General features: G+C 39.9%; 1 protein-coding gene and 1 pseudogene across 3 annotated transcripts; both read left to right on the top strand.

Moving 5' to 3' along the window:
• Nucleotides 1-1,079: 1,079 nt before the first annotated feature.
• Nucleotides 1,080-7,806, top strand: LOC100455570 (protein SCO1 homolog, mitochondrial-like; annotated as a pseudogene).
• On the top strand, nucleotides 7,066-16,912 carry ASB8 (ankyrin repeat and SOCS box containing 8). Of its 3 annotated transcripts, XM_063711602.1 has the most exons (5): nucleotides 7,066-7,198; nucleotides 7,400-7,535; nucleotides 11,151-11,312; nucleotides 13,400-13,504; nucleotides 14,714-16,912. In XM_063711602.1, the coding sequence occupies exons 3-5, from the start codon at nucleotides 11,184-11,186 to the stop codon at nucleotides 15,344-15,346; spliced, it is 867 nt and encodes a 288-aa protein (XP_063567672.1). In that variant the 5' UTR covers nucleotides 7,066-7,198; nucleotides 7,400-7,535; nucleotides 11,151-11,183; the 3' UTR covers nucleotides 15,347-16,912.
• Nucleotides 16,913-17,557: the final 645 nt, after the last annotated feature.

Here is a 17,557-nt window from a genome sequence, read left to right as displayed (position 1 = left end):
TCAAAAAAGAAAAAACGAAAACAAAAACAAAATAGTCTCTATTTAGTAATTAGAATATTTCCAGTTCAAAATGGTAATCCAATACTTCAGTCTTCATTCTAAGGTACTAATCTAAGACTGCTCTTCCTCCTCCTCCATGTAAGGCATATGGCTGGTGGCTGCCTGCAGCTTTCTCCTCAACTTTCTTCCTCCCCCACTAGATAACTGCTATTGAATCTGCTTGTGTAAAAGTGGGAGGAGGTAGGACAGCTAAGGAGATAGGACAGGTTTTTCTTTCTTGGTAGGGTAGGTCTGTACTACCTGGGTCTTGCACATGGTTAAAGCTGACTCTTTTCCTTAAAGCATGCTTTAAAAGGTTCTTTGCAGATTCCCATCATCAGAGATCTCTTACTTGAGTTCCTTTGGCCAGAACCAATGCAAGTGGTTGACTGTGACAAACTGTGGATTATAGCATCCCTGTGTTCATTTCTGGTTTCTGGCCACTGGGTCCCCCCATACCTCTAGACAGCCCATTTGGATAGACCGAAGGCAACCCCACGTTGGCTGTCTTCCATGTGGCCCACATCTGGTCCAGGAGAACATTTATACATTCGTCATCCCTGCTGAATCTGGGTGTCCATACAGATACCAATGCAGCCACCTCTACTTTGTGGCTACAGCCCTCTTTAATTTATAAGTAAGCATTGGTGCAGTTTTTGTTTTACAACTACGGGGAACAATCTTCAAGCTCTCTGGTCCCACAGAAGCCCCTCTTTAGGCAACATCAGTACTTCCTTTCCCTCTGGGTAGGAGGAGAGTGGGGACTCAGCACATACAAATCTCTCCCCAAGAAGTCTCTTCACAGACCCTTCCTTCCTTCACTCTCTTGATCTCACCATGAGGTAGAACTGTTTGTCAACACTGACTTTGGACATAACAATGTTGTTGAAATAATCATCATTAATTGCAATTGAGGATGTTCATATCTGTCTCCCAACCCTTGATAATAAGAGACTGTCTCTCTCCATTTCTCTCTTCCCTGGAGAGTTGAGCACAAAGCCTGGAATAAAGTAGGTGCTCAGTAAATGTTTGATGAAAGGATGATTGAATGTATCCGAAACCAACTTTCGTTGTGCACTGAATTCTCAGAGACACTTCAAAGTAACCAGTATGGGCCAACTTTGGTGTCTCTTGCCTGGCTGACATGAGCTTTGGGGCCCAGCCAAGTAGACTGTGAGAGTGTTGCCAAGCCAATTCTGCATGCAAGAGGAAGTGTGGCAGGACTGGGGGCTCACTGATAGCTGCCTGGGAAGCCCGCCCCTCAGGCAGTGATACCACCAACCACCCTTGTGGTGGTCAGGGCCTGAGCAGAAGGACTGCAGAGACTGCACATGCCTCTTGAAGCCCAGGCCTATTTCTTGGAAGTCTTTAGCATTCACATTTGCTATCTGAGGAGGTTTACTGCCTGGAGAGAAGTATTCAAAATAGAAAAGACAGAGAAGTTAGAGAAGGAACAGCAGTGAAGCATCAACAAGACTTTATTGGGGGACCATTTTCCCTCACAACATATTTGGAGAGCCTGAAACTGACAAAGACTACCTGGGTCAGTGGCTGTTGATTTATTCTGGTTTCAGTCATTACTGATATCTGTCCAGAAGAACTAGAAAAAAATGATTCAAGTCGTGGATGAGATAGTGTTCCAACTCTGCCAAATTTAACTTTTCATCACCATTGACCCAGAGAGGGACATAAAAAAGGTCATTGCAAATTATGTGAAAGAATTTTCTCCCAAACTGGTTGGCTTGATTGGCACGAAAGAAGAGATCAACCACGTGGCCAGAGCATACAGAGTATATTACAGCTCTAGCCCCAAGGATGAAGATGAAGACCATGTTAGTGAATCATACAATAATAATGTCTTTGATTGGGCCAGATGGTGAGTTTCCAGATTATTTTGGCCAGACCAGGAAGAATGCAGAAATTGTTAGCCAGTTCAATTGCTGCATACGTGAAGGCACACAGGAAAAAAGAGCTAGCCAAAGCAGTGATGCTGGGTGCAATATTCTCTTGTTAAAGAGGAAGGAAGCAGCCAGGCGCGGTGGCTCACGCCTGTAATCCCAACACTTTCAGAGGCCGAAGTGGGTGGGACACCTGAGGTCAGGAGTTTGACGCCAGCCTGGCCATCATGGTGAAACCCCGTCTCTACTAAAAATACAAAAATTAGCCAGGTGTGGTGGTGCCCGCCTGTAACCCCAGCTACTCGGGAGGCCGAGGCAGGAGAATTGCTTGAACCCGGGAGGTGGAGGTTGCAGTGAGCTGAGATTGTGCCACTGCACTCCAGCCTGGGTGACAGAGTGAGACTTCATCTCAAAAAAAAAAAAAATGAAGCTTTGTCTTCCATAGAAATATATATATTGTGTATATATATAACATATATAGTGTATATATGTAATATATACACCACATGTGTAATATATATGGTGTATATACGTAATATATACACCACATGTGTAATACATATGGTGTATATATGTAATATATACACCACATGTGTAATATATATGGTGGATATATGTAATATATACACTACATGTGTAATATATAGTGTATATATGTAATATATACACTACATATGTAATATGTAGTGTATATATGTAGTGTATATAGTATATATGTAACATATATACTATATGTAATATATAGTATATATGTAACATATATACTATATGTAATATATAGTATATATGTTACATATATACTACATGTAATATATGGCATATATGTAATATATATACTATATGTAATATATGGCATATATGTAATATATATACTATATGTAATATATATACTATATGTAATATATGGCATATATGTAATATATATACTATATGTAATATATGGCATATATGTAATATATATACTATATGTAATATATGGCATATATGTAATATATATACTATATGTAATATATGGCATATATGTAATATATATACTATATGTAATATATGGCATATATGTAATATATACTATATGTAATATATGGCATATATGTAATATATATACTATATGTAATATATGGCGTATATGTAATATATATACTATATGTAATATATGGCGTATATGTAATATATATACTATATGTAACATATGGCGTATATGTAATATATATACTATATGTAATATATGGCGTATATGTAATATATATACTATATGTAATATATGGCGTATATGTAATATATATACTATATGTAATATATGGTGTATATGTAATATATATACTATATGTAATATATGGTGTATATGTAATATATATACTATATATGCAATATATGATATATGTAATATATATACTATATATGCAATATATGATATATGTAATATATACTATATATGCAATATATGGTATATATGTAATATATATACTATATATGCAATATATGGTATATATGTAATATATATACTATATATGCAATATATGGTATATATGTAATATATATACTATATATGCAATATATGGTATATATGTAATATATATACTATATATGCAATATATGGTATATATGTAATATATATACTATATATGCAATATATGGTATATATGTAATATATGGCGTATATGTAATATATATATTACATATATATGGCGTATATGTAATATATATATGGAATATATGGCGTATATGTAATATATATATGGAATATATACGCTATATATGTAATATATACTAGATATGTAATATATGTAATATATATACTATATATGTAATATACACTATATATGTAATATATGTAATATATATACTATATATGTAATATATAGTATATATGTAATATACAGTATATATGTAATGTATAATATATGTAATATATAGTATATATGTAATACATATGTAATATATGTAATATATGTAATATATAGTATATATGTAATGTATATACTATATATGTAATGTATAGTATATATGTAGTGTATATACTATATATGTAATGTATAGTATATATGTTATATATAATATATGTAATGTATATACTACATAAGTAATCTACAGTATATATGTAATGTATGTACTATATATGTAATAGATACACTATATATGTAATATATACACTATATATGTAATATATAGTGTATCTATGTAATATATACACTATATATGTAATATATAGTGTATCTATGTAATATATACACTATATATGTAATATATAGTGTATCTATGTAATATATACACTTATATGTAATATACACTATATATGTAATATATACAGTATATATGTAATATATACTGTATGTAATATATACACTATATAGGTAATATATACTGTATGTATGTAATATATACACTATATAGGTAATATATAGTGTATATATGTAATATACACTATATAGGTAATATATACTGTATATATGTAATATATACACTATATAGGTAATATATACTGTATATATGTAATATATACACTATATAGGTAATATATACTGTATATAGGTAATATATACTGTATATAGGTAATATATACACTATATAGGTAATATATACTGTATATAGGTAATATATACTGTATATATGTAATATATACTGTATATATGTAATATATACACTATATAGGTAATATATAGTGTATATATGTAATATATACACTATATATTACCTATATAGTGTATATATAATATATACAGTATATATGTAATATATACACTATATATGTAATACATACAGTATATATGTAATACATACAGTATATATGTAATATATACTATATATGTAATACATACAGTATATATGTAATATATATACTATATATGTAATACATATAGTATATATGTAATATATATAGTGTGTATATATGTTTTATATATATATATACATATATATGTTTTATATCTATATACATATATATGTTTTATATATATATATACATATATATATATATATATATACAACCTACAGAATGACCTTTGTACCATTGTACCATGAGAATGTTTCTATTTTGGATTGGCATGTTACTCTTGGTTTCAGTCAAAATAGACTCTTGGAACTGTAAGATTACAACTCAAAGTCTCCCAGGTAGCTGTGCTGAGACCAGAGGACCAAGTCAAAATGAAGTCAGTGAAGAGTGGAGGAAGCTCATGGAAGGACACAGCATAGGGAGGCACAGCCAGTGCATCTCCCATTATGAATGGGCCCTCCCAGCAGCTTTATTGGTTCTCCAGTGTTTTGGACCCTTGCTCATACAGGCTGTGGAACTGAATTTCACAGAAAAGAATAATTTTTATAGTGCTTTGGCTTCTCTCTTCTTGAGTTATTTGCGCTTCTGAGTTCTTGGTGGCTGATGATAGATTAGGCTCTCTGCCATTCAAAGTTGATCTTTATACTTGAAAGCATAAGTTTTGTCTTCTTTGTTAATGAATATCACTGTCAGGCTTGCTCCACTGCCCTATCAGCAGGTACTGATTTGACTAATAAAGACGAGATCTATTGTTTGGGGGAAAAAAGTTAGTTTGATTTCTCTAGGGGTCTTTTATGTGATTTTTAGCTAAGTGATGGGCTAGGTTTTCAATGACATGCCAAATGGAAATAAGAGGATATTGATCATGAGTGTGACATAGAGTACTTTTCTGCATATACTGAGTTGCACGCCATGTAAAATAAAAGTGTATTCAGCTTTTCAATAAATAAGTAAAATAACCTGTATTGGGAGCCTATTTTATCACTCCCTGGGAGACTCCGCTCATTCTTACGTTTGTAAGATGCTGATGGTTTCCCAGAATTTATATACTTCAGCATTTCCCAACCAAGAAATTTGAGAGATGTGGTCCAGTGTGGTGACTCATGCCTGTAATCCCAGCACTTTGGGAGGCCCAGGAGGGTGGATCACCTGAGGTCAGGAGTTTGAGACCAGCCTGGCCAACATGGTGAAACCCCATCTCTAATAAAAATACAAAAAAAAAAATTAGCCAGGTGTGGTGGCAGGTGACTGTAGTCTCAGTTACTCAGGAGGCTGAGGCAGGAGAATCACTTGAACCCGGAAGGCTGAGGTTGCAGCCAGCCGAGATGGCGCCATTGCACTCCAGCCTGGGTGACAAGAGCGAAACTACATCTCAAAAATAAATAATAATAATAATAATAATAAAAACATTGCCAACATTTGCAACTTGGAAAAATTCACTTTTAAAAAAAAAATCTGTATTTCCGCTTCTTTTGAAAAATGGACAATCTCACCATGGTGCAGTGGCAGGAAGTGGAGGGCATATTCCTACCTGGCAAAATTCCTTTAAGTCTGGAGCTCAAAGGGGGCTCACTCCTCAGACCAGGTCATGAACTTTCAGTTTACCATCCTCTCACTGATGTACATGATCTGTCTGGGCCTGCTTTAAATCTCTAATTGGTTAGATTTGGTTGCTTAGAACAAGCTTTGGGGAGTAGGTATGGAGCACTCTGGTTAAACAGGCTACCAGGCAGACCACAACTCTTGCAGTCTGCCTACATGGGCTGCTTCAGTCCTTCCATGCACCACCACCGTGTGCTGCTGACTTCAAAATGTTTATGCTTTGCATAGAAAGTCTGTCACTCAGAGGTGTCATCATGTTTTTGCATGGGAAGTTTCATTAACCCTAATAAGAGTTATAAAGGTCATTTATTCCTCTACATTTAGAATACTACACCTCTTGGGTGGTTGAGTTTGTCTTTGATATGGTTTACTTGAAGGAGGGTGGACATGTACAGGAGGGTTCTAAGGAGCATAGATTCGTTCCACCATTATGAATAATGCTGTAAGTATTTTTGTCAAAGACACTTCTTATTAAGAGTTTAGTCTCCTAAGCAACTGAACCATTGTGGATGGACCCCCCGCTGGCCTGGTCCACGCAGGTGCAACCATATAGAATCGGCCCAACACTCAGGGTTCCTGAGCTTTTTTTTCCCCGCTGCAGGACCAAGACCCGAACCCTGCGGCTGTGGCCGAGAACGCCGCATTGAGCCTGCGCGCAAAGCCTCTAAGTAAAAGGAGAAATTAACCCCCCTAACTAGGCCTCTGGAGGACGAAAGCTGCTGCACAAGTCTGCGCGGGCGCGCCCCGCTGACGAACACTCATCAGTGCGCAGGCGCCCATCTTAGTTGGGCTTCTAGTCCGGTAAACAGAGGGCCTGCCCCCGACAGCTTCTGCTTCCGGGTCACGCCTTGACAGCGGCTTTCAACCCCCACCTCAGCCCAGCAATTCGGTGAGTGCGGTCCTTGGAGCGGGTCTACAGCCAGGTTTCCTAACCCAGGGTACCAAGCCCAATAACGCTTCCTCTCCTCCCCGGTCGAAGTGCTCTAGTTCTCGAGGCTGAGACTTATTTCCGGGCCTTAGGAGGCAGATCGAAGAGGGGGTTGGTCCGCGTCTGAGGCCCCCCAGCGCAAATTGCGTGATTCTCTTTCAGTACCAGACCTGCCGGGATTGCTGCGATCTATTTAGAGCCCGTGCGGAAAGTGACACCGCACGTCCTTGCGTTTCGTGCCCTTGCCCCTCGCCCCCTAGCCTCAGCGAGACAGCTGCCGCGAGCCCTCCCGCAGCAGGTGCGGTGGGATTCGGGGCGCTGCAGGCTCGGCCAAGGTTCTCCCGGGGCGGGAGGGGGCGGGGCCGAGGCCTCCCTCGCATCAGAGCTGTTGTGTCTTCTCTTTTCCACTTTGCTTTTTTTTTTTTTTTTTTTTTCAGCTTCGCAGTAAATGCCCTTTGGTGTTTTCTCTGGATCCTGTAGCAAAAGAAAACGAGGGAGACAGGGCTTTCAGCTCTAGCAGAGAAAAGGGCCTTCCAAGGGGATCAAACCGTATATGGGCTGCTGTTTAGTGAGATCGAATTTAGCTTTCCTTGACCATTCCTGACAGTGAATGCTGTCAATCTGCCCTGAAGTTTCATTCCTTTACCGGGAGTTTCCAGGCGGCAGCAGACCACTGACCATACTCTCAGGACTTCTTAGCCCAGAGCCCAAGAGCGCCCGGGAAATTAGTTCAGGGTTTAGTTTCATCAGATTATCATGGCCCAGAAATGGTTAACAAAACCACTTTATTTATTTATTTTAATTTTTGAATTTTTTTGTAGAGACGGTTGGGTTTTGGGGTCGTCTCGCCATGTTGCTCAGGCTGGTCTTGAACTTCCAGGTTCAAGAGCTCCTCCTGCCTTGGCCTCCCAAAGTGCTGGGATTACAGGCAACAGAACCACTTTGGTCCAAGCCTCCAGTTTTAGATGCTCTGTCTTCTGCTGCCATTCTTGGAATTACCAACTCAAATGCACTTGTGTATTTTTTTTCCTTGAAACAAAAAAATTATAAGATACAGATACTTGTCTCAGAGCAGTTTAGTGGCTACTGAAGAGATTAAAACACATGCCAAATCTAAACTATCTAGAAAATGTCATAGAGACATATAAACAAGTGTGTCAGCTTATCCGTGCATGATAACAGGGGAGAAAAATACCTAATTTGAATTATCGATACATATGAATATTTTTACTTGCATTCTTTTAATAGAATTTACATCTAATATAAATGGCTACTGATTCACAAAATAGAAACTATCAGAATTTATAGTATATAATATATAAAGGGATACGCAATCACAAAAAGCAAAAATTGGCCGGGCATGGTGGCTTGTGTCTGTAATCCCAGCACTCTGGGAGGCCAAAGCAGGTGGATCACCTGAGGTCAGGAGTTTGAGACTAGTTTGGCCAACATGGTGAAACCCTGTCTCTACTAAACATACAAAAATTAGCCGGGCGTGATGATGCACACCTGTAAATCCCAGCTACTCAGGAGGCTGAGGAACGTGAATTGCTTGAGCCCGGGAGGCTGAGGTTGCAGTGAGCTGAGATAGCGCCACTGCACTCCAGCCTAGATGACAGGGTGAGACTCCGCCTCAAAAAAAAAAAAAAAAAAAAAAGCAAAAGATTATATATACATATATATATATTTTTTTTTTTTTTGAGGCGGAGTCTCACTCTGTCATCTAGGCTGGAGTGCAGTGGCGCAATCTCAGCTCACTGCAACCGCCACCTCCCAGGTTCAAGCGATTCTCCTGCCTCAGCCTCCCAAGTGGCTGTGACTACCAGGGGTGGTGCACGCCACCCACCATGCCTGGCTAATTTTTTTGTATTTTCAGTAGAGACGGGGTTTCACCATGTTGGCCAGGCTAGTCTCGAACTGCTGACCTCAAGTGATCCGCCCATCTCGGCCTCCCAAAGTGCTGGGATTACAGGCGTGAGCCACGGCGCCCTGCCAAAACATTATATATTATTAAATGACCAAAACAATTTCATATGGGTAATGTGCTTATTTATTTCAAGTCTTGAATTTCTTAGGATCTAAAGTAATAAACTTTACATTGGTTCAACAGATGTTAAGAACCTACCATGTGTTCAGGTACCATTGAAAAAATCAGTATCGTTATTCCCAAAGAGCTTATAATAAGAACACAGATTTCTAAGCAGTTGCACCTAGAGAGCTGATACTGTGTATTATATTTTCTCTATTGTTTTTGATATGTACTGTTTCATAGAAGTGTTCTACCTTATTGGCTGTAATTTTAAATGGTCCCTAACTCTTGTCTTTTATACAACCAAACCTTTTAAGTTGAATTGAAGTGTATTGCATTATTTTCTTCTTCCATCCTAGAACTCTGTCCTATTGTGGTTTCAACATATATTTCACCAAAGTCTATTTCTCAATTGCCATGAATAGCCAATTATTAAAAATTTTAACTCATTTTATTTTATTTTTTTTTTTTGAGATGGAGTCTCACTCTGTTGCCAAGACTGGAGTACAGTGGTTCAGCCTCAGCTCACTGCAACCTCTGCCTCCTGGGTTCAAGCTATTTTCCTGCCTTAGCCTCCCGAGTAGCTGGAATTACAGGCGTGCACCACCATGCCTAGCTAATTTTTTTCGTATTTTTAGTACAGACGGGCTTTCACCATGTTGGTAAGGCTGGTCTCGAACTCCTGACCTCAGGTGATCCACCCACCTCAGCCTTCCAAAGTGCTGGGATTACAGGTGTGAGCCACCACTCCCCACCTTTAACTCATTTTAAAATCTGCAAATTTTCCTAAAACTGAAAGTACATTTTATTATTATGAACTTTAATTTTTTCCTAGTTTTATATAAATGATTCCAGGGTAGTTATACTTTTGCTTTCCTTACTTATTTTAGAATATTACCTCAAATATTTCCTTTTTTTTTTTTTTTTGAGATTGAGTCTCGCTCTGTTGCCCAGGCTGGAGTGCAGTGGCGCGAGCTTGGCTCACTGCAAGCTCCGCCTCCCAGGTTCATGCCATTCTCCTGCCCCAGCCTCCCGAGTAGTTGGGACTACAGGTGCCCACCACCACGTCCAGCTAATTTTTTTTGTATTTTTAGTAGAGACGGGGTTTCACTGTGTTAGCCAAGATGGTCTGGATCTCCTGACCTCGTGATCCACCCATCTCGGCCTCCCAAAGTGCTGGGATTACAGGCGTGAGCCACCATGCCCTGCCAGATATTTCCTTTTTTTCCTCTTCTGAAGACATTTGAAATATTTCAGATGACTTTTCATTATTAAGATAGATATATTTGCTCCATAGCCTTCTTCCTCTCTTTTCACACATAACAGTCACTTCTATACTGTTTAGTCAGTCAACCGACCAATATTTGTTAAATACCTACCTTTTGTGAGATTCTGTGGCTGGCCTTACATGGGTGAAAAAGTAGAAGACAAAGTCCTTGCCTTCCAGTTGATTACAGTTTCGATGGAGAAACAATATGTACATAACTATATTGCAAGGCCCAGTGTTATAAATAACTTAATGGTGGTGCTGATCATAAAAACCACAAAAATTCAAAGAAGGAAAATAATGTTTTGTGACCTCTTCAGCCTTTTAAAAATCCTATTCCTTGCCTAGTCTTGTTTGTAAACCACACAGAGCTCCATGGGGGTCTTAGTACCTCTTGGGGAAATCTTGTGCTAGACTAGGTTAGAGTAGAACATTTGTGTCCAGGTTTATCCAACTCCCTAGGTAAATATTCTAATCCAGTTCCTTATGATTATGAAAATAGTGTTAATCACTCCTTGAAATCTGCTTTTAGTATTGGGAAGGCCTCAGAGAAGACCTAACCCTAAAGACAGGTGTGCTCAGTGATATTGTATATGCCGAAAACTTCTTTGTTTCAGGCAGTTTGGAGCATGTGAACACCTTGAGCCTTGATGAGTTCCAGTATGTGGTATATTATGCAGAGCATTCAGAGCAAATACTCTCTCTCGGAGCGCTTAATCCGAACAATTGCTGCCATCCGTTCCTTCCCACATGATAATGTAGAGGACCTCATCAGAGGGGTGAGTGTGCTGGTATTGACAGGAGAGTCCTTGTGATGTGAAGTAGGAAAGCTCTGTAAATCCTCATGGATCACAGATTTGCAGCTTTGACTCAACCCAAGATCACAGGGAGTTTTTACATTTTTCTAACTGCATTAACTTGGTCATTAAAATGTATTTCCCCTATGTTTGCTTCGCTTCCCTTCTCCCTTTCACTTTGTGTATCTGATATTTTTCTTCATGGAATATGTTCTCAATAACCCTAGTCTCATGTTCTTTGTAAAATATCTGAGTATGATGCATATGTAATCCATTGAGTTCAAAGTCTTCTATACATGTTTTATTAAGGGAGGAGGTGAGCAAAGCAGAGGTGGTTTTTATTTTTATTTTTTGAGACAGGGCTTCACTTTTGTCACCCAGGCTGGAGTGCAGTGGCACAAACATGGCTTACTGCAGCCTTGACCTCCCGGGCTCAAGCCATCCTCCCACCTGAGCCCCCTCAAGTAGCTGGGACTACAGGCACATGCCACCCATGTCCAGCTAATTTTTTTTAAATTTTTTGTAGAGATGGGGTTTCACCATGTTTCCCAGGCTGGTCTTGAATTCCCATGCTCAAGCAACCCACCTGCCTTGGGTTCCCAAAGTCCTGGGATTAGAGGTGTAAGCCACTGTGCCTGGCTACAGAGGTGGTTTTTAAATCCTTGTGAGCCTTTTTCTTCATACCTGGGTTATAATAATTACATGGAGAGATTTTTACTTACATTCTATGTTAAAAGCAGCTACCACTTCTAGCTCTGTGAGGATATCAACCTCTAAAATGCATGGTAATTATAGTTTAAGAAAACACCTTAACCATCTGATGTTTAATCATGGCCCTTCAATAATTGTTATGTGACTAGCATCCTAGAAGGTCTTTGCTATCCTCTTCTATTTATTCTTCTTGTTGAAGAGAAGTTACACAGTAATTTTTTGATCATCAGAAAATGCATCCAGATGGTTACTTGTGTATATTCTAAGACTTCAGGCTCGTCATTTACAGCCTGCATCTCTGTAGCTGCTTCAGAGTTATTGGACACAATTGAAGAAGGAAAAGTCATGCAGTGTTAGCTTATTGTCAGCAAAAGTGGTGTCAGGAGACTCCGCAGTAGAAACCTTGTCACATTCTAATTCTAGCTCTGCTGCTGAGTCATTCAGTGACTTTGGTCTGACTGGTATCTCCATCTCCCTTGATTTTTTTTTTTTTTTTTGAGACAGAGTTTCACTTGTCGCCCAGGCTGGAGTGCAATGGCGCGATCTCGGCTCACTGCAACCTCTGCCTCCCAGGTTCAAGCGATTCTCCTGCCTCAGCCTCCCGAGTAGCTGGGATTACAGATGCCCGCCACCACACCCGGCTAGTTTTTGTATTTTCAGTAGAGACCAGGTTTCACCATGTCGGCCAGGATGGTCTCAAACTCCTGACCTCAGGTGATCTGCCCACTTCAGCCTCCCAAAGTACTGGGATTACAGGTGTGAGCCACTGCACTCGGCCTCTCCTTTGATTTTGAATAGAAGCACCAGCAAAGGATAGATGGTAAAGAATGCTGATACTAAGAGGCTACTTTGAAGATGTTTATAAACAAGGAAAAATAGTGTTAAGATGATGCCACTATTAGCCACTATTAGTGATGGTCATTTGTTGAATGGCCAAAAGAGCATGCCAGTTCTGGCCTCAGTCTGACAGACTCACTTTCCTACTTTTTCAGAGCATGGTGGCCATAAAAAGTGGATTGCTGGTCCAGCTTTCCTGCCTGGTGATAAGGTTTCCAGTGCTTTGATACATAAAATTATGTCTTCAGTGATGTCCAGGTGACCATCTGGCAGCCTCCCTTGTGGAGAAACTTAGTAACTTGATCTAAGGAATTAACAGTTGCTTTCCTTCATCTTCAGTGTAGTCCTTTGGTTTGGACATTGACATAATATTAATTAATAGAAAAGGAAACAAGGAACTAGCAGTGTTATCTATAAAATAGTGAGTTAGAACTCTCTGTCCCCTGGACTCAGTTCTGAATTCTGTCCTGCTGGGCGAGCCAGAGCTGAGCACACTGACTGAAGTTGTCTTCTGCCCACAGGGAGCAGATGTGAACTGCACTCATGGCACACTGAAGCCCTTGCACTGTGCCTGTATGGTGTCAGATGCTGACTGTGTGGAGTTACTTCTGGAAAAAGGAGCCGAGGTAATGTTTTTAACACATTCACATTAATGACTCACCAAAACTTGAGCTTCATGCTTTCTTAGAATTTCTTCCCATCACTCCTCCATCTCTTCCCTCCTCCAGTCTGAACTTCTAACTCAAGGTGATGTTGGCATAGCCAATATTAAGGAAAATATAATGGTAAATATATAAAATGATCTAAGGATTTCATTCTTTTGCCTTTCTGTCCCCACCCTGCTTTCCCCCATTTTATGGTGCTGATACTCTGCCTTTCTTTCTTCTCCTTAACTTAAGCTGTCACTGGCCATCACTTCAGGAAACTTACCTTGTAGGGGCTGTTTATGTTTCCATTTAATCTTCTCATTGCTTATTGTCTATCCAGGAGATATAAATGCAGAGATCCCTCAACTCTGATTAAATCTAAAGTACCCTTAAAAGTACTTAAAGTACTTAAGAAGTGGTACTTAAGATAGGTTTTAGCTAAATAAAAGGTTGAATTTACTTAAATGTTTCAGGTTTTTTTTGTTTGTTTGTTTTTTTCTTTCATTAATGAGGATATATGCTATTTGGAAATTTGAAGAAAAAAACTACAGGTGATGCTGACTGTCAGCAAGCCAGCTGCTTTTCCAGCACTGGGAGATTTGTGCTCTTCCTATCACACGCTTTCATTTGGGTTCTCTTGTGAACCCACAACATATTTTTGCAAAGGTCGACTTATATTCTAACATTTTGAACTTCTCTGTATGGTTAAAGAACTTAGCAAAAGCTATGTTTTTCAGTTTGGTTGCTACATTAGCCACAGGGTACAGAAAGGGTCAGGATAAGTAAAATAATCCAAAACTCTCTGTAGTCAAGCAGCTTTCCAGTAATATGTTTCAGAGCAGTTATGGGGACTTAGACTTCCTCTATTCCTGCCTTACCCCTTACTCTATGGTAGAGATTCTAATGAATAGATAAATGAACATTGCAGCAAAAAACAAAATAATGCAGACCAGCTAGTCAGTGCACATAATAGTGCTGACTGTTTGAGGACAGTTCTGTTTCTTTTTGCTCCTAAGCTCCTGTCATATCTTCATCTTTATCACCAGGACTCCCTGGGAGTTGCTTGTTGACCCTCTTGTTTAGAGCACTGCATAGCAAAGGTAGTGGGTAACCATGCAAGCTTCTTTGCTGCTGTCCTGTCTTCCTCTCAGTAGTCTGTCTACTGTAATAGTTCCTCCCTTTTTACAGGTGAATGCCCTGGATGGGTATAACCGAACAGCCCTCCACTATGCAGCAGAGAAAGATGAGGCTTGTGTGGAGGTCCTATTGGAGTATGGTGCAAACCCCAATGCTTTGGATGGCAACAGAGATACCCCACTTCACTGGGCAGCCTTTAAGAACAATGCTGAGTGTGTACGGGCTCTCCTAGAGAGCGGGGCCTCTGTCAATGCCCTGGATTACAACAATGATACACCGCTCAGCTGGGCTGCCATGAAGGGAAATCTTGAGAGTGTCAGCATCCTTCTGGATTATGGCGCAGAGGTCAGAGTCATCAACCTAATAGGCCAGACACCCATCTCCCGCCTGGTGGCTCTGCTAGTCAGGGGACTTGGAACAGAGAAAGAGGACTCTTGCTTTGAGCTCCTCCACAGAGCTGTTGGACACTTTGAATTGAGGAAAAATGGCACCATGCCACGAGAGGTGGCCAGAGACCCACAGCTATGTGAAAAACTGACTGTTCTGTGCTCAGCTCCAGGAACTCTAAAAACACTCGCTCGCTATACCGTGCGCCGTAGCCTGGGACTCCAGTATCTCCCCGATGCAGTGAAGGGCCTTCCACTGCCAGCTTCTTTGAAGGAATACCTGTTACTTTTAGAATAGCCCGGAGAAGATGTTTGCACCATCGTGCAGGCAACTCTGGGTGAGGTTGTCCCTGCAGTACTCCTTGTCACAGAAAACAGAAAAACAGTTGTTCCTGTTGTGTGGTTTATAGATTTCGAAGCAACATGTCACAACAATAACCTCCATAGCACCTCCCCTTCCCAAACCAAACAACCCAACAAAAAAAAATCCCTCACTTTTGTTTTCTGTTTATTGCTTACTTGGCTTTTTATGTTGCATTTTGCAAAAGAAGAGGTCTCCCCCAATCCTCCCCTTTAGGGAAGGAGTCAACAGTGCAACTAAATTTCTCTAGGAAGATGGAAAGTACTTAAATAATGTGTGTGTGGTTTTCCTTTGGGGACGTGGTTAACGGTCCAGAAGAATCCCTTCTAGAAAGCATTTTAGGCCAGGCATGGTGGCTCACGTCTGTAATCTCAGGACTTTGGGAGGCTGAGGCAGGTGGATCACCTGAGGTCAGGAGTTCAAGACCAGCCTGACCAATATGATGAAACCCCTTCTCTACTAAAAATACAAAAATTAGCTGGGCATGGTGGCATGCGCCTGTAATCGCAGGTACTCAGGAGGCTGAGACAGAAGAATCGCTTGAACCTGTGAGGCAGAGGTTGCAGTGAGCTGAGATCGCGCCATTGCACTCCAGCCTGGACAACAAGAGCAAAACTGTCTCAAAAAAAAAAACCAACATTTTAATTGATCTGTGAAAAAACTTAAGAAAATCACAATTTCAGCTAACAGCAATTGTGTCCCAAAGATGAAGATACTGTAACCTCAAATGGTGCAGATCCAGAACTGGGCTGGATGACATCCCTACTGTGCCATGTCCTGGGGCATTTGGAAGGGACTGGACCTCTTTCCCCTCATCAAAGGAAACAGCAGTCTTTGCCTCTTTCTCTTGGTTGTGCCCAAGGGCTACAGTGGCTCTGAAATAACAAGAGCTCTGTAATAACAGTAATAAATAGCTCTGAAATAAGTCCTAAGAACTCCTAAAGTCCTGAGAACTTTTCTTGTAATGCAGCTTTTTCTCTTCCTGAGAAACAGTGTGTTCTAATGGGCTTCGCAGGCAGGTCCTACACCTACGGTGTGTGTTCCAGCAGGGAGGAGTTATGGGCTGGGCTGCCTTTTCCCATGGGTCTTCATTCCCAGTGGAAAGTTCACTCTGCTTAGTTTGGAATTATTTTTCTTTCAGTTGTTCTGGAACCTTTGCTTTTTATTGATTTATACAATTGGTGGGAGGGTGGACTTGGGATGGGAGTGGGAAAAGCATGTAAGAGCTCCTTTTGTGATGGTCCATCTACCCAAAAGAGATCTGCGTTAGTGAACAATACTCTTTCCTTTCATTTTTCTAAACTAGATCAAGTTGTTATTGATTTTAGATGACTTGTATGCAAATTTGAAAAACTTTTTTTTTTAAAGCTGATTGGGAACTACAAACTGAATGGAATCTACTGACACAGCTAATTGGAAAACAGATGTCTTCTTTTGTCCTATTGATGCTGGTGTTTAAAAAACACCATTTAAAAAAAAAAGAATAAATAGTTCTAAAAGCAAGTTTGGCAATTTCTACTTTTCCTGCTTTTCTCCAACCCCCCTTAGAAAGTTCTTCGTTTACTGCCTAGCTGTTCAATGTAACTTTCCATCCCAACCTTTCTCCCCTTAGCAGCGGTGATTCTGGGCATTGTTGGAGTGAACAGGAGGGCTTGGGCAGAGTATCTGAAGAGCTTCCCCTTCCTTTATACCTTCTCCCACCCCAAATTTGGAATTACTGCTTTTATGTTCTCAACTCCAGCTGCACATAAAATCACTAAGGAAGCTTTTCAAAAACACTGGTGCCAAGATTTCACCTCATACCAATTCTTTGGAATTTTCTGGAGTAGGGCTGGGGGCTTGAGTGCTTCAAATGTAGCCAGGAATGGGATTCCACTGTGTTAGTCAGTGGTTCTCAATCCTAGTTATTAATTAGAACCACCTAGGAAAATTTTTAAAAATACTAAGGCCCAGGCTCCACCCCCCGAAATTGATTTAATTGGTCCAAAGCAGACCTAGTAGGGCTGGCCGCAGTGGCTCACGCCTGTAATCCTCACACTTTAGGAGGCCGAGGTGGGAGGATCATTTGAGACCAGGAGTTGAAGTCCTCATCTCTATGAAAAAATAAATAAAGTAGACCTGGGCATGAGTATGTTCAAGGGTCCTAGG

The sequence above is a fragment of the Pongo abelii genome, chromosome 10 (assembly GCF_028885655.2).
Source record: "Pongo abelii isolate AG06213 chromosome 10, NHGRI_mPonAbe1-v2.0_pri, whole genome shotgun sequence".
Taxonomy (NCBI): domain Eukaryota; kingdom Metazoa; phylum Chordata; class Mammalia; order Primates; family Hominidae; genus Pongo; species Pongo abelii.
Note: the sequence above shows the minus strand (reverse complement) of the source record. Positions and strands in the feature narration are given on the sequence as shown.